Source organism: Cryptomeria japonica, chromosome 10, assembly GCF_030272615.1.
Source record: "Cryptomeria japonica chromosome 10, Sugi_1.0, whole genome shotgun sequence".
Taxonomy (NCBI): Eukaryota; Viridiplantae; Streptophyta; class Pinopsida; order Cupressales; family Cupressaceae; genus Cryptomeria; species Cryptomeria japonica.
The window spans coordinates 579,747,334-579,770,685 of NC_081414.1; the positions used below are offsets into that span (position 1 = coordinate 579,747,334).

The following is a 23,352-nucleotide window of genomic DNA, read 5'->3' on the forward strand; positions in this document are numbered from 1 at the left end:
CAGGTAGAGGACTTTTGGATGAATCTCTCAAGTGATTTAGAGGTTAAAAGAAAGATGCATTCCAGGCTACCCTTAGATCTTATCAGGAAATGTAAAGTTTATAGGGTAGCTGATCAAGCATAGGATAGCGGTAGACATCTCCAGTCATCTTATGACAGAGAAGACAAAGCAGTGAAGATAGATTGGAATGAACCTGAGGTTTTGGACTTGAGGGCTTTGATGACTCCAGTTTTGTCATGTACTCGCAGATGGGTGGATGTACAACATCAGAAGTTAAGAGAGCAGAACATACCAATGACTTTTACTTTGGAGGAAAGACCAGAAGAAGGAGGAGCGAGCGTAAGTGAAGACAATTCTCATCCTAGAGGTGCAAAGAGGAAAGAAAGACCTGAGAAAAGAGAACCCTCCAAGAGGAAGCAAGAGGCCAATCAAGATCGCCCATCAGGCTCATCTTCTCGACATGGAAAGAAGGCAAGTCAAGCTGAAGGTCAAGAGAAGATGGTACCTGAGATTGATGAATCTATGGAGTCCATGATACAAGAATGATAAGCCAGAGAGGGGACAAACACCTCAACATTCATCAAGTCAATCTCCCCAAGTTGATGAGCTACATGAAGAGAAGAATGATGATGAAGCGACATCTCCTCTCCGAGAAGATGAACCATTGCCTAAAGAAATACAAGTTAGAGAGACGAGATCCGCCATTCCAGATTGGTTGAAAGAGAGACTGACAAGGGTGATTGTGATTGAAGATGAAGAAGATGTAATTGACTTAGAGAGCCTTATAGGAAATTCTCAAGAGGTAACAGAAAAGAGGAAGGCCACCAAGATGTCCAAGGTGATCAGAGATGAGACAGGATCCAGGAAATTGCAGATAGCTACACCAGTAGTGGACAAGTATGAAGGTGAAATTCTTGCAAAAGAGTATGATGTAGAAACATTTGAGCTTGGTCCGCTCACTACTGAACAGGCAATGGATGAGGCAACTGATTCATTTGAAGCACTTAAGGGCAAACTTAAAGAAGAAATGGAAAAGAATAGGAAGCTTGAGAGAGAGGTTGGTGCTTGGAGAGGTTACTTTAGCCATCTCAATCAGCCCTTGGGACGTCAGGATCCAGCAGTATCTCCTATGCAAGCACTTCCCCTTGAATCAATTGGCGAGGCAGAAAGAGTCGAGCTTGGTTCAGCTTATGAGCTCTTGGATTGACAAATCTCACATGGTAGCTGTTGAATTTACAACAAGAATGATTAAAACAATCCACCGAGCTATCCAGGTCCTTGAGATCGTCCACAACCTAATGATAACTGTAGTCGCTTTCGCTCACACTAGAGATGTTATCATTCCTGTTTTGCAAGTAATCAGGCAAACACCAAGGAAGATCCTAGCACAAGAAAAGATAATGGATGGAGGAGCTCATAACCTACTTCAGTGGTCAACCCTACTCCAGATGAAAGAAGTTCTTTTCGAAGACATCAGCACCAAATGCAATCAAGTTGAAGGTGTCATCCATCCAATTCAGGATAAGGTGTTTGAAGTGTTGTGTACCATTCTTGGTAGACGGATCGAGGTTGAGACGGATGTGGACCTCCAAGAGTTGGAAGAGAGAGTCAAGGTCATCTTTTACAAAGATAACAATGTCATCACAGATGAGCAACGGGATCTAATGTTCACTACTATGCTCCTAATTGAGAAGATCAAAGAACTCGAACCTGGATGGGAAGCTGCTCTTCTCACTGCCTTTGATCAGGTTATTCACTTGCAGGAATGAATGAAGAATCTTCCTGAGAGTCCCATTGCTGAGGTTTTGAAGGAATTGTGTCCAGATTCGTTGCATATGCTAAGAAAGAGCATTGGAAAGGGAACAAGGTTCTAGAAGAAAGGTTGTTATAGGATGATGTGGCATCTTAATTTTCATTGGTCTATGTTTCTTCGATTTTTGTGCCAATTAAATATTTGGCTATGCATTTAATAATGTTCATCTAAAAGGGGAACTTTTTGTAACAAACCCTAATTAGGGTTTAGGTGTCAGAATCTCAGCCGTTGATCTTCTTTTGATCTGGGCCGTTCATTGTAATTGAGGATGCTATATATACCCTCACTCATTTTCATTTTGTCATTAGAAATTAGATATGAAGGAGATAGATAATAGTTAGAGCTTTGGAGAGAAGAAAGTTATTTTGTAGCAAGGTTGAGTAGTGAAGAAAGAATTTCGAACAATTGTTGTCTATTTTGGCTTTGAGATCAATAAAATATTGAAGTTATGGTGTTTTATTGCAATTCTTGTGGCTATCTTCATGGTTGTTTACTTTCTTGAATCATTCTCAGTCGAAGTAGTATTTAAGTTTGAAGGACTAAGTGTTGTGCTTGATCTTTGGTGAGATTCACGTTCCAAACCACTAGCCTCTTACTGATTGTAAGGACGCCTTGTGTGGTCAACTGGAGACATTGAGATTGCTTGAACCTTCAATCATTATTGAACTATTGATATGTATCTTTATGGTAGTATCTATAATTCTTGATGATTTGAAAATCACTAATCACCTTAGAAGATCGCATCAATTTCAGTGGAGTTGTAAATCCTTGGCAATATTGAAATTGGTAGAATCTTACCAAGCCTAGCCTACATTGAGTCATTCTTAGGATTAGATTAGTATCCATCTTTTGAAACCCTATCTTTTGCTATTTTTTTGAGAACCTGTTAGCTTTAGGAAAATCCTGTTCCTGCATATCAAAAACATAAGGCCCCTTGAAGAAACAACATTCACAACGACCACTGGTGCTTATCCACACGTAGAGATCCTACAGCGAAGAACCTTGAAGTCACCCTGATTGATCCTTTTCGCGATATCTTCAGCATTCAGAGGCTTTACTCAAGAGAGGATAAGGTACCCTTGGGTATTTTATTCTGTGTTGGGTCGTGTACAAAATACACGTCAACAGTACCCAAGTACCATCCTTTTAGAATTCATAGTGTTTTACAAGGTTGAAAAGGTGATTGTCTTAGTTGATAGTGGTGCTACACATAACTTCATTGATGAAGGTCTAGTGATGAGGATGAAATTAATGGCTGAAAACTTTGAAGGTTTCAAGGTAATCATGGTTGATGGATTCACTACCCCTTGCACAAAGAATTCAACAACTAAGTATACCTTGGGGAACCACCAAATAGGTGAAGATTTCTATGTGGTGAACATGGGTGATATGAATGTGGTTAAGGGCATTCAATAGTTACATTCTTTAGGTAGATATTATCAAGATTTTCAAAATATGGAACTATGTTTCCAACACAATTGCAAGGAAGTAATTCTACAAGGTCTATTGGATGGATCTCCAAAGGTTGTGCCATCCAAATGGATGGAGAGAGCATTTAGACATGGGCAAATAGAATGGGTCACACAATGTCATGTCACCGCTATGACATCAGACCCAACAATGAATAAGTCTAAACCCTAGGCAAGAAATTGTTTTAGATAAGACTTGACAATTTCTCCAAACGATACAGTTATCTGTCAACCGCAAGACAAAGATATTAAATATGCCACATTGACTCTCTTAAGACATTCAGTTAAGAAGAGAAATAAGTAAGATAGCAGTAAAGGTTGTCATTGTATGCAGTGATTTACAAAGGAAATGTTTGGATAGTGATTACAACTTGCAGCAATCACATAAACAACAGATGCAACTTGTATCAAGGAAAAGACAAAGTGCAAAGACAAAGCAGCGATTTATAGAGAAAAGAATCATGGTTAATATGATTGCATTAATAAACATTGAAGTGGCAAGAATGCTGGCCGATTTGATAAGGCACAAACATAACTCATGAAAAGCAGCGATTAATATTAGTTAGGTTGAAAGGACATCTGCAAGAGACATGTAGGAAAGAGTCACCAATTCTAGGAAGGATATGACCACTGGGAGAGACATAACCTCCCATTCATATTGATGGGATATATATGCAGCATATCGGTCATTGAGAGATCATCGAAGGAGAAAAAGAATAAAAGACATGGAGTCTGTATAAAGAGGAAATCAAGATTAAAATATTATCAACAGCAGAGCTGCATACTGGTATGTTGCATCGTGCTTATTATCATATACTTGTTCCTTTATGTTGTGTTATGTCTGCATTTCTATATATAAATGTAGTACAAGTTATTGTATATTCTGTTATAAATACATACAAAGAAGCTTTGTCAACAAGATTGCATTTGATCATAATATAGATCAAATTTATACTTTATTTCTTATACATTCATAATGCATGAAAGACTATTATATCAATGGCCTAGTCTTTAATTATTTTCTATTACCTGCGAGAGGATAGGTTGGTGTGTGTAGGGAGAGGTGGAGTAAATCCTCATAAGACAGGTAAGCCCAAGATGGGGTATGGACGGAGACCTGAAACCTTGAGGGAGTCTACTTGTAGACTGGTTTCCAAGCACCCTATGACAATAAATCCCTGTCCTCCATTAGGGTTAGGAAGAAGTAAGGATGGGGCCTAAATATAATAATTATTGATTGTATTGTGAATAATTAATTGTTCTCTAGTTTTAATAATCTGATTTGAAGGCATGATAAGTGTGGTGATATACGGTTTAATTATGGGAAACACGCTTACTCCTAGTAGGGGACATTACAATTGGTATCAAAGCCTTGATCCTGCCAGCCTATAGGGTAAGGCTAAAACAATGAATGCATCCTAGTCAATAAGGACCTAACAATATGTGTATTGGCTTGTATGCTCCGTGTTTGCATATATCCATGTGTATACTTCATGTTTTTATGTGTATGCTCCGTGTTTGGTTCATACCTGATGTGTCTGTCTACCCCATGAGTGTCTATGATTAATATAGACATATTCCGATCATCATAAGATTTCTATTTTTGGTTGATCTAGAATATGAGAATAACTAGAGTGAACCAAAATGAGATATCAATTTATTCAGGAAAGAATAGTGCATTTGAGGTCATAGATGTGTGTCATCCTCATCCTAATATATAAGTTCTTGCCTTACGATTAAGAGATAACTACGACTTAATGCAAATGAAGGATCTAAGGATTACAAATCTTCAAGGGTTAGTTTAGGGATCCTCACACTGAAAGAATTCTCATTGCTTGAGGACAAGCAATTTCGGGAAGGGCAGATTGTCATGTCCCCGCTATGACATGAGACCCAACATCGAATAATTCTAAACCCTAGGCGAGAAATTGTTTTAGATAAGACTTCACAATTTCTCCAAACGCTACAGCTGTCTGTCAACAGCAAGACAAAGATATGAAATGTGCCACATTGATTCTCTTAAGGCATTCGGTTAAGAAGAGAAATAAGAAATAAGTAAGATAGCAGTAAAGGTTGTCATTGTATGCAGCAATTTACAAAGGAAATGATTGGACAGTGATTACAACTTGCAGCAATCACATAAACAACAGATGCGACTTGTATCAAGGAAAAGACAAAGTGCAAATAGACAAAGCAACGATTCATAGAGAAACGAATCATGGTTAATATGATTACATTAATAAACATTGAAGTGGCAAGAATGCTGGCCGATTTGATAAGGCACAAACGTAACTCATGAAAAGCAGTGACTAAGATTAGTTAAGGTTGAAAGGACATTTGCAAGAGACACGTAGGAAAGAGTCATCACTTCTAGGAAGGATATGACCGCTGGGAGAGACATAACCTCCCGTTCATATTGAAGGGATATATATGCAGCATTTCGGTTATTGAGAGATAATCGAAGGAGAAAAAGAATAAAAGACGTGGAGTCCGTATAAAGAGGAAATCAGGATTAAAATATTATCAACAGCAGAGCTGCAGACTGGTATTGTTGCATCGCGCTTATGATCATATACTTGTTCATTTATGTTGGGTTATGTCTGCATTTCTATATATAAGACAAGTTATTGTATATTCTGTTATAAATACATACAAAGAAGCATTGTCAATAAGATTGCATTTGATCATAATAATAGATCAGATTTATGCTTAATTTCTTATACATTCATAATGCATGAAAGACTATCATATCAATGGCCTAGTCTTTAATCATTCGCTATTGCTTGTGAGAGGATAGGTTGGTGTGTGTAGGGAGAGGCAGAGAAAATCCTCACAAGATAGGTAAGCCCAAGATGGGGTATGGATGGAGTCCTGAAACCTTGAGGGAGCCTACTTATAGACTGGTTTCCAAGTGCCCTATGATAGTAAATCCCCGTACTCCAGTAGGGTAGGAAAGAAGTAAGGATGGGGCCTAAGTATAATAATTATTGATTGTATTACGAATAATTAATTGTTCTCTAGTTTCAATAATCTGATTGAAGGCATGATAAGTGTGGTATATATACGCTTTAATTATGGGAAGCATGCTTACTTCCAGGAGGGGACATTACATACAATGTAAAATCCTTGATAAATCTTCACACAAAGGAGGAAATACTACTCATATTGATATCCAATCTATCTTAGATAAGCATAGGGAAATTTTTAGCAACATTCCACCTGGATTACCTCCTAAGAGGGGTTTTGAGCATACCATCGAACTAGAGGAGGGAGCACAGCCCACCATTACTGCACCATATTGCCACCCAAAGAGATATAAAGAAGAAATTGAGAGAACAATTGAGGAGTTACTTGAGATGGAGCATAGATCACTTAGCTCTAACCCTTTCACTTTGTCCATAGTATTGGTAGAAAAGAAAGATGGCACTATGAGGATGTGTGCATTATAGGGAACTTAATAAAAAAAACTATCAAGAACCGATGCTCGATCCCTAGGGTTGATGAACCTATAGATGAACTTCATGATGCAACATACTTCTCTGAGACCGGTTTGAACCGATACTTCTTCCCTAGGGTTGATGAACTAATAGATGAACTTCATGGCACAATATGCTTTTCCAAGATCAATTTACATTTTGGATATAATCGATAAAGAATGAGAAGTGCTTATAGGTGTCATTTTGGACATTTTGAATTTCTAGATTTACCATTTCGACTAACTAATGCTTCAGCCATATTCCAATCTTGCATGAACCACATATTTAGTAAACAGTTAAGGAAATTTCTTTTGGTGTTCTTTGATGATATGTTGATTTATAGTAAAACTTGGGAAGATCACTTAAAGGCATATTGATGAAGTTTTGGGGATACTTGAGCAATATAGTCACTATTTGCTAAAGCATCTAAATATGAATTTGGAATGACCTAAATTTTGTATTTGGGGGCATAAGATCAATGCCCAAGGAGTTAGTGTGGACGAAGAGAAAATTAAGGCAATAGTAGATTGGCCTTGACCTAAGATTTTAAAACATGTAAGGGGATTTTTAGGACATTATAGAAGGCTTGTCAAAAGATTTTCAAAGCTAACTGCCCCATTAACAGCCCCTCTCTTCTTTCTCTACCATGTGGTCTCTACGCTCTTATACACAACTTGGTATTCTTTGTCACGTACCCTCCTTGATCATTATATATGTCCTAAATGAAACAATTATTATTATTAATATAATAATTACCAACAAATGATTATTTGAAATTTATTTATTTATTAAATAGTATTATTTAATTAATATTTATTAGTATTTATTACTAATAATATTCTTGAAATATTCAAATAAAAATAAATTAATATTATATTATAAAACTTAATTTAAACACAATTTATATATTTAAAATAATAAATATATAATTTATATATTTAAAATAATAAATATATAATTTATATATATATGTATAAATATATAGTATTGAAAAAGCTAGCGAACAAGGATTAGCAATTAAAGAGATACCAACTGAGACTATCGATGAGTCATGAGATAGTGATTGTAATGGTAAATGCCTTGACTACTACCGCTCAGCAAGAGTAACATTAACGGTCAAAAGAATTATGTTAAAAAGGGCGCGATTACTATAATGCCTTATTATCTATTTTAAAGGGTTGCGGGTTGTTATGATTAAGCGAGTCTCTCACTTCTTCCCAAAAGCCACGATTACGATGAAGACGCACTCTTAATTGACTGAAGAGTCACAACTCTTGATCTGAATTATTTCTGTCAATTCAGAGGACAATACCCAAAGCAGAATTGTTGGTATTGTAAACACATAATAAATCATATAAAAATTTCATTTCATTGAAAATATGTAAGAACCATACAATTTTTGGCAAACTCTGTGAAAGAGAGTTGTATACCCTTGAATCTATCCAATTTGGGCAAACTCTGTGAAAGAGAGTTGTATGCCCAAAATCCATCCAATTTGGGCAAACTCTGTGAAAAAGAGTTGTATGCCCAAGCCCGTACAAGTTAGGCAATCTTGTGAAGGAGCGTATGCCTGTGGACTTCATGAGAGCTGATATAAATTGGCTAACTCGAATAGACGAGATGCATGTCATAGCTTTGCAAAATCGTCCTAAGAGTTGTATGCCTGTAACTCTGTAACTCTAGAACTCTCTAGCTCCCTGCAATTGGATTCGAATTGAGCTTATTCATAAGCTTTCAAAGAAGCTGAACAGCCACTACATTTATGTCCTCATAGGAAGTCGAAAAGACAATCCAGTATTGAAAGGTTATTACATTTATATGAGAACAAAAATTAATTAAAGATTAAAATATTTAATACTCTGACTTATTTCTGATCAACTCTTAACAGAAGGTATATGAAAGTTATATATGGGGACTCATATAGGAAGGTACGTGAGGGATAACTGGACAATATACTTGGTATATATTTCAAGAAGTCGTCAAAGATAGCAATTGATCCATATATCGATATTGAAATAAACTATTAATCTGCATAATATAAGCTTCATATGAGAAAGACAAGTCATATCTTATACATCAGATTATATTACATTCAAAACATATCAGCATATTCAAATCTATTATATATATCAGTAATTCATTGCAATTACATTCCATATGCATAACAGTTCCACAAGTAAGACATATACAGGTTGTTGAGTATAGGAATCAACATCCTTATACAAGTTGGGTCAGCAATTAAGTGTTTCAATAGAAAGAAGCCCTTTGAAATGGTAGTTCTAAGTAATTAGTTCTAAAACTATAAGGTTTTAATTAAGGGGAAATCTCAGAGGATTTCCAATCGCATGTTCATAGAGAAGTTGATTAGAGACAGCGATCTAGTATCGCATAAGCATCAAGACATACATCTGAAAAAACGATTGCCTAAAACAAAATCATCACCATTACAAATACTACATTAGTCAAGCACTCAGGCTGGGTTGATCAGCAGTAGTGTAATTCGCATGTATTATGCAGAAGATATTAGGAACAGCTTATACTCTCTATTCTGTAACAAGTACCATCGCATATACACCAAGTAATCTCAGGAACTGCAGTAGGTATAAATAGATATTTTAATATATGTTCTTTCAACCAAATAGATGCAATTACATTCGTAATAAGAGGATATCAGAAAGAGCAATGCTGTACTCTTGACCAACATATCATATCAATAATCTTCATTGTCATTCAACTCTTAGTTAAAAGAGAACATTAGATACTTCAAAATCTCATATACATTTTTTTAATCAATATACTTATAATACAATCCCTTATTCTTGCATATCAAAACAGATATACATCGATATAATCCTTACAACTAGATCGATCCCTTGTTTAAGGCAAATTGGATGTAAGAGTGATCATTGCAAATCTGGTTAAAACTTCAAACCAATCAATTGTTACCCTTAACCAAGCTTATAAGTTTAATAGAAGGAGCCTATTGCAATTGAAAATTTAGGAAATTAGTCCCAAATCTTAAAGGATCTTATATGGGGACATTACATTCTTGTTCATTGCAAATATTGTCTGTCATAGACCTCCTTCAAATGTTCTTGTTGTCTTTTTCTTCTCATGCTCATGGTCGAAGACAACAACCTCATCAACTTGCTGTTGATTTTGTGATCAGACTGAGGAATATAGTTTTCTTTAATTTTATCAGTAGAGTATACAGTTTATGCTGTATTACTATTCCAACTTTCCCACGAAAGTGACTAGACAGCAAGCAGATAATAGTCAATGTTAATGTTTGTAGCTTCAGTCGAATGATCATTTAGAATACATATAATATATGTTGATTAATAATAATATATTATTATGTTATATTATTATATTATTATTAATCATATAAAATTTAATATTCAATATTAATCTATTATATTATTCTAAATTAATAATTGATTGATGAAACATTATAATATTGATTAAATTATTATAGTTAAAGGAGAGACATGTCCATTCAAGGACATGCCTCTCCAAAGGAATATATATAGTATAATGTTATTCAATTTGAGAAAACATAGAATTCCAAGAATGCAAGTATTAGATTGAATCAGATATATACATTAAAATACATCCAATAAAACCTGGGAAAATCAACATGGTATCAGAGCTCAGGCCTGTGAAGTTTAATTTGGAGGTTGGAGAGGGTTGGAGAATTCAGTTTTTTCTAGAATTTTCAGCCTGAAATATGCCATTGTACGGCCCTTGGTTGGCCTCAAAATGAGGACTATAATATATGGATGGAAAGATCTGTGTTTCTAGTTTTCAAATATGTTTATCTCATCAAATTTGATTCAGTTTTGTGCAAGATATGACAACTTTGGTGCAAGTCACTTGAAACTCTACCTAGGGTTAGCAGCTTTGGGAAAAATGTCATAACTTTTGTTTTAACCGTTGGATTTGGCTATAACTTGGAGGAAATGTTTGTAATTAGATTTTATAACATCTCACTGAAGAGATTGGATAAATTTGGTAAATTGCAAAAGTTATTAACGACTGTGTGTTGCAAATCATAATGAAAGTGTTGATCAAAATTATGAAAATGTTCTACATCATTCAAAGGGAATTATGATGAGAGATGATTCATGCGTGATATTTCTTATATGGGCTCACCTTATGAAAGGAAATGTTTTAAACTTAAGATAAGTATTCCATGTTTTATTAAGGCACATGAATTATTGAGTTTGTAATTTATGCTATAATATTGGCTAGTAAAATCTTGTATGCTTCTATCATTGGTATTTTTGTTCGAGATAATTTAGTTTATGAGCTATTTGTAATCTCTCTTTGACATACCTTCAGGACAAAAGCCCAATAAAATTGAATTAAAGGGAGAAATAAATTGATGCTTATAAACGAATTGATGATTGAGACCAGATGCAAAGGGAGTCTGACATTTCAAAAGAGGACAAGAGGTTGATACAAGAACTTGAGCTTCAGAGGGAGCAGATGGTTCAGTCAACTTGTGACAATTTCGATCATAATGATTGAGAGGGATTTTCACTATTGAAGGTGAAACACTTATGAGGTAAAACTTGATTCAATTGATTATTATACTAATGAAATCATTTAATGCCTTATGGGCGCTGTGTAAATCATAAGGAAGTGACGACTTCCAAATGATTTCCACTTGTATTTTTGAGGTTATTGGAAGGTGACGATCTTACAATAACTTGAGCTTGTGGATAGAATCGCTGACAGAGGCAATCCACATGAGAGCTCGTGGATAGAATCGCCGATAGAGGCAATCCACGTAAGAGCTTGTGGATAGAATCGCCGACTGAGGCAATCCACGTGAGAGCTCATGGATAGAATCGCCGACTGAGGCAATCCACTTAAGAGCTTGTGGATAGAATCGCCGACTGAGGCAATCCACGTGAGAGCTCATGGATAGAATCGCCGACTGAGGCAATCCACATAAGAGCTTGTGGATATAATCGTCGACTGAGGCAATCCACGTGAGAGCTCATGGATAGAATCGCCGACTGAGGCAATCCACACAAGAGCTTCTGGATAGAATCGCCGACAGAGGCAATCCATGCAAGAGCTTGTGAATAGAATCGCTTATGGAGGCAAATTCACACCTTGAGACTATGGTTGATGCAAATACTCCCCTGTGATGAGCATCATATTGTTGGCATATGTGAACCGGTATGAAGACATGATGACATTGTATGTTGTCATTGATGTCAATATGCTGAAAAGTGAACCGGTATATGGAAGTAAGCAACTGGCAAGAGAATCGGTATAACATTGTGAACTGGTATATGTGAAAAGGTGAACCGGCATGTTGGTATGAGAATCGGTATATGGAAGTTTTGCATGACTACCGGTTGGTATTCTCAATCTCAGGGTTTCCGGTTGAAGTGTTCCAAGCTTGTGTGACTCAACTGATGACATTGTGTGATGAGTTAGCATTGTAATAAAGATCAGATCGTGTTGCCACGTCAGCTTGAGCGCGTGAAGGATCTTGCATGAAGGAGATCGATCCTATCTACCTCGGGAATGTGCGAAGTCTCTGTTAACGGTGGAAAACGTGTGATGGGTTACAAGCCGCTATGAAAGCGGTGAAGAATGAACGATGGAGAATGTCTTGAGATATGTTCAAGGCTTTTGTATTCAAATGCAAAGTGTTCAATGGCCAGGATTGAACCACCTGAATTGCTTAACCTAAATGTTTAGGGTTTAGGGTTTATGCTACCGACCTACTTGTTTCCTATAAGGTCGATGTTGTGTCTCATGCTGAGGTTGTTGGCAAATGGTGTGTGTGTATCCAAGTGAAGAGATACGTGATTCTTGCCAGACCAGATGAGATAAGAGGATTGATTCCTGCATTGTGTGTGTGCAGAAGGAAGGAACTTAAGCGGATCTGCATTAGGCATTGAGTGCTATTATCAGATCATTGTAATACCTGTTGATCTTTAACCACTTCAATAGTTGGAAAATCCCTTAACCGGGTAGCTTTAATCAACTTGCTGTAAATCCTTTAACAGGGTGACTCAAACTAATTGAGTTCTTGAAATCCTCTAACAAGGTAACCTCTAACAGGGTTTAATTCTTAACCAGGTATTTAGCCATCCCTTAACCAGGTGATCCCTAATAGGATCGTTTCCTAGCAGAACCTGTTGTAATAGTCTCTAATCGGACTAGGCTCCTAACAGAGTAGACTTCTAAAGAGTTCAAAAGCAGCTTGTGGGTATTCATCCCCACTGTGGTTTTTCCCAGTTGGGTTTCCATGTGAAAAATCTGTGTGTCATGTGTAGTATTTTTCATGTGATGATTTAAGTGATTTGTGTCTGAAGGTAAATCATGCTGAGCTAGCCGCTATTATATTTCTGATGATAGATTACCTATTCATGCATAGGGTGAAATGGAAGTGTAGTATTAAGTTGAGTGGAAAGCTAAGTGATCAACCGGTTAATGCTTGACACAGTTATTCTTAGCTTTACCGGTTGCACTTTGTTTCAGACCGGTGTTACTGTCTGTCAGACATTTGCAATGTTTGCAGTCAAATTGGTTAGAATGAAGATATTGTGACTGTACTGATTCACCCCCCCCTCTCATTACCGGTTTGGTACTTATTGTTCATCATTGAGTTATCACATATGGTTGATGCAAATACTCCCAATATCATGAGATGATATTTTTGAGTTATGGTGAATATCATGTGCCTTGATATTCTTGTTTATACCATAGTTCCTGATATCATAGTGAGATAATATTTTCTCTATTCCATAATTAATCTAGACTTAATGCATTTGCATTGATTTTATCTTCCCTAGCTAAGAGGGAGTGTTAAATATGTTTTGTGTAGCTATGGTGAGGGCCACAGGTGTTGACATGGAAGATCACTACACATTCTGTCTGATCATCCTCCCTAGCTAAGAGAGAGTGTTAATGTTTGTAGCTTCAGTCGAATGATCATTTAGAATACATATAATAAATGTTGATTAATAATAATATATTATTATGTTATATTATTATATTATTATTAATCATATAAAATTTAATATTCAATATTAATCTATTATATTATTCTAAATTAATAATCGATTGATGAAACATTATAATATTGATTAAATTATTATAGTTAAAGGAGAGACATGTCCATTCAAGGACATGCCTCTCCAAAGGAATATATATAGTATAATGTTATTCAATTTGAGAAAACATAGAATTCCAAGAATGCAAGTATCAGATTGAATCAGATATATACATTAAAATACATCCAATAAAACCTGGGAAAATCAACAGTCAATGTTCACTTTCCCTTGAATGTATACCACCGATGATGAATGTGGTTCAATCTATCATGGATGTATGCATAGATAATTATTTGATTTATTTATCCTTTCGTGTATTACAGACTGTCTCTAATCCTAGATGTATTCTGATTGAACTGCAGATTTGATTAATGTATGGTTGATCCACATCTCTATCTTTATTGCTGTAGGAACTTGATTGAACTCATGTTACATTCGCTGCATCTATTAATTAATGATCGATCTTTGTTCTAATGACATCGTATCATATTGATATATGATACTAAACGACTTCCTGAGAAGTCGTGACTCTTTACTCTCAAGAGTCTTGATGGTTTCTAATAAACCGATTCACTTATAATTGGTTTATGACTTAAGTAATAAACAATCAATTCGATTAAGTACATGATCAGATATATGCGTCTACAATAAACTGTTTGTTGATCTTTGAATTAAATAAACATGTAAGGCCAATAGGCCATTTACATATTTGTTTCAGTTGATTAGAAGGATTGCTACTAACGCTATATCATTAACACTTGCTTGCTCAAGTTGCCTCAAAACTACTCTTGCTTGTTTTTTCCTATGATCTAATTGAATCTCGCCAAAAGTTGGCGCTTGATATAGTGTGCACAAATTAAGTGTTAGTGCACTTGCAGTCATTCTGAAAACTCCTAAAATCTAGCTCAAATCCATTTGACATTGCTAGGCATTTTAATGGGAGAGTTAGGGTGGGTAAATAGTTAATCATCTAAGCTTCAGGGGCCAACATGAGATTTACATCACTGGGCAAGGCAATGAATGCAAAGTTTTGAAAATATTGGCTAATTCCTTGATTACATTGATCAAATCATTAAATGTTGACTAGACATGTATGCAAGATGAACTAACACCAAAATTAAACTCCTTGAACACTTCCATAGCCATTTAGGTTCCTTTTCAGCTTCTAACAATGCTTCATCAATGAACTTCCTACAATTCTTCATCAACCAACACTCACTCTTGCAACCTAGCACCTACTTTGTTAGCCAAAAGATCATCTTTAGCAGTGACTCGCTTATTCTGCCACAAACTCCTCAATTTCAGCAGCCACATGAACTTCTTCAATGAAAAATATACTTCAGCCTCTTGGCACTTCTGCAGCCAAATGTTGTCTTCGCCAACAACCACTTGCTACAACAACTGGGAACTTTGTGAGCATCTCCACACTTCCACAACCATGCAAGCATCTTCATCAGCAACTGCCATCTTTTGCAACCAACTACTGACTTCTGCAGCCATATTATCATCTTTGTCAACCAAATGGTCCATATCATCACTTGGAACCAACAAAATAACTTCACACATACCCCTGGTCAATGCAAACCTACAAAATCCTAGGGTGCCCCTGCATCACAAAGTGATAGAACTACTAGAACATTGAAAGATTAAATCCCATTAAGAGTTGAGAGAATTACTAGTGAATGGAAGGCCCTTAAATATACTTTACAAAGAGTTTGAGTTGAAGGAAATTAGTTAATACTCAGGTTGTTTTTCCCAATGAAGATATGAAGAAGGGTAGATCTGCGTTACCCAAAAGTAAAACTTGAAGAAGATGAAGATGGAGAAGATTAATGGGATGAAGATGTTAAGCATTATTACCCTGAAGAAGGGGAAAGTATTGATGAGTACCATGGAAGAGGAAAAGATTTAGAAGATAGTAATAAAGAAGAATGCAGCCTATCACTAGAGGTGCCCAAGATATTGTACTTGTGGAAGCGATCCATATTAGAGATGAGGTAGTAGTAAGGAAGGAAAATTAAAAGACTTCCCTGATATGTAGAGTGTGAATGAAAAAGGCCTTGAGCAGCACAAACAGGGAAATCAAGCTAGTAATTGTGATAAAGAAGAAGTCCTTCTGAGAGAGGATGGCGTTGTAAAAAAAGAAGTGAAGGGCATGATATTGTGAACATGCCAGAATCTGATATGTCAACAATAATAGATGAAGATGAAAAGGGACTCTTGATAGTGTATTAAGTGGTATAATGAAAGAAGGAAGAAGCACCTATGAGAATTTATGATTCCCTTTAATCAGTTTCTGTTTTTGATTGTTTGTGTATAGGTGTAATAGAGCTCAAGAAAGCACAAGAGGGATCTCTCCAAGGTGAAGCAAATGAACTATTTAAAGAGCTCATGATGGCTGGAGATGAAGATTTGAAAGAACTTTGTAAAGCCCTTATAAATGGTGAAGCTACAATGAAGCTTGATGCTGCAATAAAGACGAGAGGAGAGGAAGTAGTGAATGCTAGCTTAGAGTTAGCCATGAAAAGAATGGCTAATAAAGCTCTTATAAATGGTGAAGCTACAATGAAGCTTGATGCTGCAATAAAGACAAGAGAAGAGGAAGTAATAATGCTAGCTTAGAATTAGCCATGAAAAGAATGGTTAATCAACTTGATACCCAAAATGTAGAGGGAAGATGAAAACTGAAAAGAGAGAAAAGATGATGCATTTAGGCTTAGATGGTTGGTTTAGAAGTCCAATAATAGGTTGGACAAGCAATGAGAAAATCTAGAATGACTTATAGTGGAGGTGGGTCTAAGCCTGTAAGCTAGAAAAATAGAAGAGAGCAATTTGTAGGAGGTGGACAAACTATGTCCAAGCAAGGGGAAAGAGAAAATGAAAGATTATAAGAGCTAGGCAGAGGACAGCTTATGGCCCAACAAGTTTTTTGAAACAGATGAAGAAACTGTTTGAAAAACTATGGTAGTACCTTAACATGGATGAAGGGAATGCCATGGCCTGATTTTTTGGATAAATTTGTGAGCACTGTGCTCACAAACTCTTATTTTAGGAATTTGATTCAGGAGCATCTTGAAGTAAAGGAAATCTTGAATCACCCAAAACTATTAGCAGTGAGCTCTGGGTCATCTTAGTGTTTTGGCTTCCACGGAGTCAGATTTTAGATAAAATCAGCTTTGAACAAGGTATTCAGAAGGGGAGGATGCTATACACCAGTCGGCCAAATGGTTGAGAGGTTCTAGGAGTTTGTTGATTGTTCTCCTTAAGAGAGAAACTATTGTAATAGCCCTGTTTTGGTGAGCTACATCGACATAGTTGAGTAGAAGTTGCCTTTGTTTAATACAGGGAATGCTGAGTCTTTAGGGAAGTTGATTACAGTGTGTGTGCTGAATTAGTGGTCAGTTTGTTTTTTGCACACATATATTTAGATAGATGGGTGAATGAAAGAGAGTCATTGATCGTGTATTCTACAAACTCCTAACCTTTATCATTAAGTTGCTGCTCTTGGCGGATTTCTGTTGGCTGTAATTTGTCTTTTGTGCTAACAACTGTTAGTTCTTTTATGTGCCTGTTTTAAATTGGGTTAATAGTGTTGTGGTTGACATTACATATGATTAAGTTGCAGGATTTGGGCTGCATCATCTAATTCCTTGCATCCATTGAATGCAACCAATTGATGCAGAGCATATATTTTCACTAGCACCCTTCATGACCTATGGTGTCTTACACTATATTATTTTACAGTTTATATTAGGCTTTCATTGCATTTTTAAGCGTCACATGGATTTTTAATACCACTTTTTGAGTAGACAGAATCATCCTTTTTCTTCTCTTTTTATTTTTGTAGGCAAATAAAAAGCAAATTTATAGTTTGTGCTTACTTTGATCATGTGACAGTGCCATGGAGGCAGGTACATTCACTTTCACAATATAACTAACAAACAGAAATACGTGTAATCAGACATACAAAGGCACCAAATGTACGAGTCTAAGGTGAACTGTTTAAAATAAATTGTACAAACAATTTTGATACACAGTGAGTCCATATCATTTACAAGTGCGTAGAGCTCATATTTATATATAATGACAGTCCATCAGATGGTGCGACTTGCCATCAATCTGGGCTAACAAGCCCAGATTGATGGCAAGTCGCACCAAGGATATCAAGCCCTTGTCTTTCTCTACAACCCACTGGTGAGTAACCCCCTTGAGGGACCAATGTTTTCAGAGTCCAACTCCAAATCTTTTCTGCAAGTACATTCCCTCTCTAATTTATTCCAACTTATATAGTCACAAACACGTGATCTTTGAAATCTTTCATGTATAAAGAATCAACATGTCATAAAAATAATGTTACTAATTCATACGAAAGAGTTATTAATAGATGAACATAACCATGTTAAAAGAACAAGAAGAACCACTGCATGTATCAGCTTCAAAATAGAGCCTGATATTTATTAAGAAAACCTTATCTATATAGAAAAATAAAAAATGTATATTCAATGTAAGTGGAAAAATTGAAACAGATCTTACCGCTCTCGGATGTAATTTGCATTTGTAAAGTAAATTGAAGCATCAATGCGCACAACAAGAATCCCAGGGATAGTAGCAGCTGATGGATATTGTTCAGTGTTCCTGAATATATTTGTTCCTGGAATTTTCCCAAGTAAAGCTGTATGGGGCCTTGTCACATGTACAAGAATTTTTGCAAAGGAAAGAGCAACCTGTTTCATAGCCAGTGCAATGAAAATTAAAGGAGCCTTCCTACTTCAATAATAAATAACAGTAGAATAGAGTAAATAAAAACAACTAACACATTGCTAAGTTATATGAATGTAAGCAGAAGGTAAGGCCTATGAAAATGCCTTTCCTCCCTGCTTTTCCAATCCCTTATTTGAGTTATTATTATGCTTAACACCCACTATACATAATCATTCCTTTTATTTCCTCCAGTTAATAATGCTGTGAGAAATAAAGTATTACTTAACTGCAATCAAGAGACCAATTTCAACGGAGACAAATACTACACCCAGAAAGGCTCCCATACAGGCAATAAAATCAAGTTTATCAATTTTCCAGATGAGATATGCTGCCTTGATGTCAATCAAACTCATGACTGCAGAGATGATAATGGAAGCTAAGATTGCATTTGGAGTATAGTGGAAAAGTGGTGTAAGCACTAAAAGTGTAAGTAGAACTATGATTGACATAACAACATTAGAAACTGCTGTGTGGCAGCCTGCATTATAGTTTACTGCTGAGCGTGAGAAGGAGCCTGCAAAGAAAACATGACAACATTCAATATCGAAATGGATTCTAGAAGTCGTTTTCAGGTTACAAAATGTAAATAACCTATCACGAAAAATAATTTAGAAATACCTGTTGCAACATAGCACGAAGTCAATGAACCAGCCATATTCATAATCCCCATCGCTATCATTTCTTTGTTTCCATCCAAATGATAATCCTTTAAAGCAGCAAATGTTCTTCCTATTGCAATAGCTTCCTATAATGGTCCTTACATGTTAACAAATAATGTCAGTCCAGTTTAATCACAAGGTATAAGTTGACCCTACAACCTACTATTTAATGATCTTGTAATAAATTTTATTTATTGAGGTTCAGAATCAGATGACTTCAGTCCAGTTTGATCAACATCAACATGACAAGGTATACCCCAGTATCACGCTTAATCGTCTATTACTAATTAATCCTGTCATTAAGACGGAAAGAAAAAAGAAACTTGAAGGCTTGAAATCCATCTTTCATACGAAAATAGAGTGTTTATCATACCGTCAGAGCAATCAAAGCTGCCACGAAACCAATCTTAGCACCTTTTGGAAGAAGGGCACTCTTTAAAGCAATTTTATTTGCTGAACTTGGGTTTATTCCTCTTTTAACATGTCCTACCTGATAAATATCAGAAGTTTCAGTGTGAGAATCTAGATATTGAGAGCAACCTACATTACCTGAAAACAAGCACTATAAATTGATCCTCTCTTCTACTTACCACCTCCTCAATTTTTAGGAAAACCAATAACCACCATAACTAGATGAATATGTACTTACAATTTTCACACCATGTTTGTCTGCGCGCGTAAGAAAAACAATGAGAGTAGACAAAATGACTGAGATCAGTGGAGCCACAGCAGGAACCCAGAAAAGTTGCTTGCTTTTCTTACCCTGTTGGAGTTGGTTATAGTAGGAAAGTGTCTTAGTTGAAATTGTATGTGCTTTTCGTTAAATTAACAAATGCTACATGCAGAACCAAATTTTTGCCTTTTCACATAAATGGGAAGGCCTGGCCAGATTTCTTAGATGTATGTAAACTACCTAAAACAGGATATTTTTTCCTTGTGTTGGATATGCGGGTCTACAATAAATTTGATTGCCATAAGAAACTTCAGGAGGAGGTCGGAGACTTACAATAAATTTTGCAGTCATTAGAAACATCAGGAAAAATGCTCCAATCAAAATAGTCTGCCAGTTCCACTGCAAGACAATACAATGTTGCAAACTATAACAGCTTAATGAACTAGAAATTAGTTTTTTAGAACACCTTTGAAATCTCAGCTGTACCATATCACCTCAATTCTCCTGGGTAGAACTTATACAAAGGAATCATAAAATGAATTTTAAGAAATTGCAGACATTTACAAATTTCAAAGCAGAAAGCATTAATGAACTAGAAATTGGTTTTCTAGAATATTTTTGAAATCTTGGCTGTACTATATCACCTCAGTTCTCCTGGGTAAAACTTAATACAAAGGAATTATGAAATGAATTTTAAGAAATTGCAGATATTTACAAATTTCAAAGCAGAAAGCATAAGAAAACGAGAACTAGTGAAGTTACATACTCCATGATGAACAGAACCCCATACAGACTTCATTACAGAGATCATATCCGCATTCTTGGTGAAATTATTTATGCCAAGAAATCCTTTCAGCTGTTGTAGTGAAATTGTAATGGCAGCACCTCCCATGAAGCCAACAATAGATGCATGGGATAGAAAGTCAACCAGGAAACCAAGCCTGACCAACCGAAGTATCATTAGATGATAATGGTAGTACATAAACAATCGTAGATTGGATTTACTAATATATGTATGCATTTGCAAACCTGCAGATTCCAAGTATTGCCTGGAAAATGCCAGCGAAAAATGTTGATGTGAATAGAAGTTGGTAGTAATTAGCTGAATTAATATCATCTATTTCCTTCCTGATCAATGTGCCCAACAAGAGAGAAACAACAGCTACTGGCCCAATTGCAATATCTCTGGAGCTCCCCATAGCAGCATATATCAAGGGGGTTACAAAGCTGGTGTCTTTCAACATTACAAAGCAAAAGTTGAAACCAATTAAAATCCTATTTATTTGAGATATAGTCCGTTTCGCTGTTTATTAAATCAGCTGCTGAAAGCTTACAAATCATCAACATTTTGTTATCCTGTATAATGGGCAAGTTTAGATTTAAGAGAGCTTGTAAAGCAATTCAATTTTTTTATTGAACTGTTCTATTTCTGAAGTCCTAAACTATTCCACAATTTTTCTCTTTCACAAAATTTTCAGAACTAAATTCTCAACAATGGATGTGTCACTGTATATTTATCGATTTTTTACAAAACATTTACATTAGGAAGAGTCAAAGCAAGGGAAGTCAAAGATCAAACAAGACCTCCTATGTTATCAGAGAACACAAATGCTCAATCATCAGGGACTTGCACTACAAATCCTACTTAGAGATTGCAATTATAACTACTCCCTTACAAATTATTATCTGAAGTCAAAACCAATCTCAGGTTATAAGCACTTTATTTAAAGGCAAGTGGAAAGAGAAACTTACAAAGAGCATATTGAGGCTCCACGTGAGCCAATTTGGCATATCCAATATCCTGTAGGTTAGCAGAAATCAGTCATCTCAATTAAATATTAATGCTAGAAATGCACCCGAAATATTCTAGAGCAGATTTAGATGTTGATGGCAGAAGCTCCTGAATAAATGCATTTCAAGGATAAAATGGAACCAAGGACCAAGCTTATCCTGATCTCATGTATTTGCAAGGAAATTTTTGGGTATAACTTAAAACTAAAGCACAGGTGAATCTTCAGAAATAAAAATAACAGGAAAATAGCTACCTGAGGAATGCAGAGGCTTGCAATTGTTAAACCTGCCAACAGGTCTCCCTTGAACTTATACCACGTGTAATGTCTTCCCCATTCAAGCACAGGAAAGACTGCCTGTAAACCTAGTATGAATTTCTGGGATTTAGGCTTGCGCTTGAAATGGCGCAAGGGGTCATCAGGGAATAAGGCCTCTACGATTGTAATCCTCAAGTCTGTGAGCAGCTTCAGAGCAGGCTGAGAACCACCTGGCTTATACACCGCCGGCAGGTCATTCTCCACATATTTAAGCGAGGAGGGATGGAGTTTAGCATCATCACCTTCGGGATAGTCTCCATTGTTGGGTCGTGTGAGTTTGAGCTCAGGGTCAGGTTTTGAGCTCTCGAACGGTTTCATTGTTGCTCACGGTTAATTTAAATTTAAATTTCCTTAGAGAAAATAAATGGTGGTCAGGTAAGCATTTCTCAATCATACCCAATATCGTGAACCCCATTTATATATAATATTCATTGACAGAAATGAATGAATTAAAGAGAAAATAACTTATTAAGAAAACATCGGAGACTAAGACTGCATGACATCCTAAAGCCAAAATAAGCTGAAAAACGAACCAAACTGTTCTTGACGTTGTGATCAAGAGATACAAAAGGTGTCAACAAGGCAAAGTTTTGGTAAGATACAATTCAAAATTTTACAGGATAACTGTTATAGTTGACCTTGAGATCAAGAGATACAAACGGGTGTTAACAAGGCAAAGACTCGATAACATATAAATATTTTAACAGGTAATCCATCCTATCTTCGACAGAGACAACTTTGAAAAATAAATAGCAGGATTCCTTTCTTCTTCGATCAAAACGACCATGCAATATCACGCCAAACATGATGACTAAGGTGGTGGTGCCCAAGTATGGTTAAAAATGAATTCAATTAATTAAAGTATGCACAATGCATGTGTAATATTATGAATTCAAGCTATATGAATTCAAGCTAAGTTAAATCTTGGTCGAGAGATCCATTTTGTTTTTTTATTACCGTTAGAAAGGCTTGTTTGTGGACAAACTCAGTTACAGGCAATCACTTTCATCTTCTGTGGCTCGCACCAAGAATGGAACTGCGATGGCCAAGAATTGAGCATTTTCATTGGAGTTTTGTGCTGGGTTTTTTCAAAGGGTCATGCATCTTCACTATTCTCAATGTATGTTTTACAGTTGAATAATAAACAAATTCAATTTTCTGTATCTTTTCTTTTGTTTTTTCTTAATAATATTCATTTAAAAAAAAAGCTTTTCTGTTGTTTTTCTAATAGCATTATAAATTGTGCTTTGTTCAATTATTAGAGCAAGTTTTATATGGCTGTTTAGATATTTTTTTCAGTAGGGACTG

General features: G+C 35.9%; 1 protein-coding gene across 1 annotated transcript in view; it reads right to left on the reverse strand.

The window, feature by feature from the left end:
• Nucleotides 1-22,737, reverse strand: part of LOC131071882 (sulfate transporter 1.2) — a 136,869-nt gene extending 114,132 nt beyond the window's left edge. Inside the window, exons 1-10 of the mRNA XM_059213514.1 lie at nucleotides 21,982-22,737; nucleotides 21,689-21,737; nucleotides 20,966-21,170; nucleotides 20,703-20,877; nucleotides 20,270-20,335; nucleotides 19,913-20,026; nucleotides 19,637-19,753; nucleotides 19,223-19,349; nucleotides 18,832-19,118; nucleotides 18,377-18,567 (exon numbers count right to left, since the gene is read on the reverse strand). Of these exons, the coding sequence (XP_059069497.1) occupies nucleotides 18,377-18,567; nucleotides 18,832-19,118; nucleotides 19,223-19,349; nucleotides 19,637-19,753; nucleotides 19,913-20,026; nucleotides 20,270-20,335; nucleotides 20,703-20,877; nucleotides 20,966-21,170; nucleotides 21,689-21,737; nucleotides 21,982-22,362 (1,712 nt within the window). The 5' untranslated portion in view covers nucleotides 22,363-22,737. The remainder of the gene's footprint in view (nucleotides 1-18,376; nucleotides 18,568-18,831; nucleotides 19,119-19,222; nucleotides 19,350-19,636; nucleotides 19,754-19,912; nucleotides 20,027-20,269; nucleotides 20,336-20,702; nucleotides 20,878-20,965; nucleotides 21,171-21,688; nucleotides 21,738-21,981) is intronic.
• Between the last annotated feature and the right edge of the window lie 615 nt (nucleotides 22,738-23,352).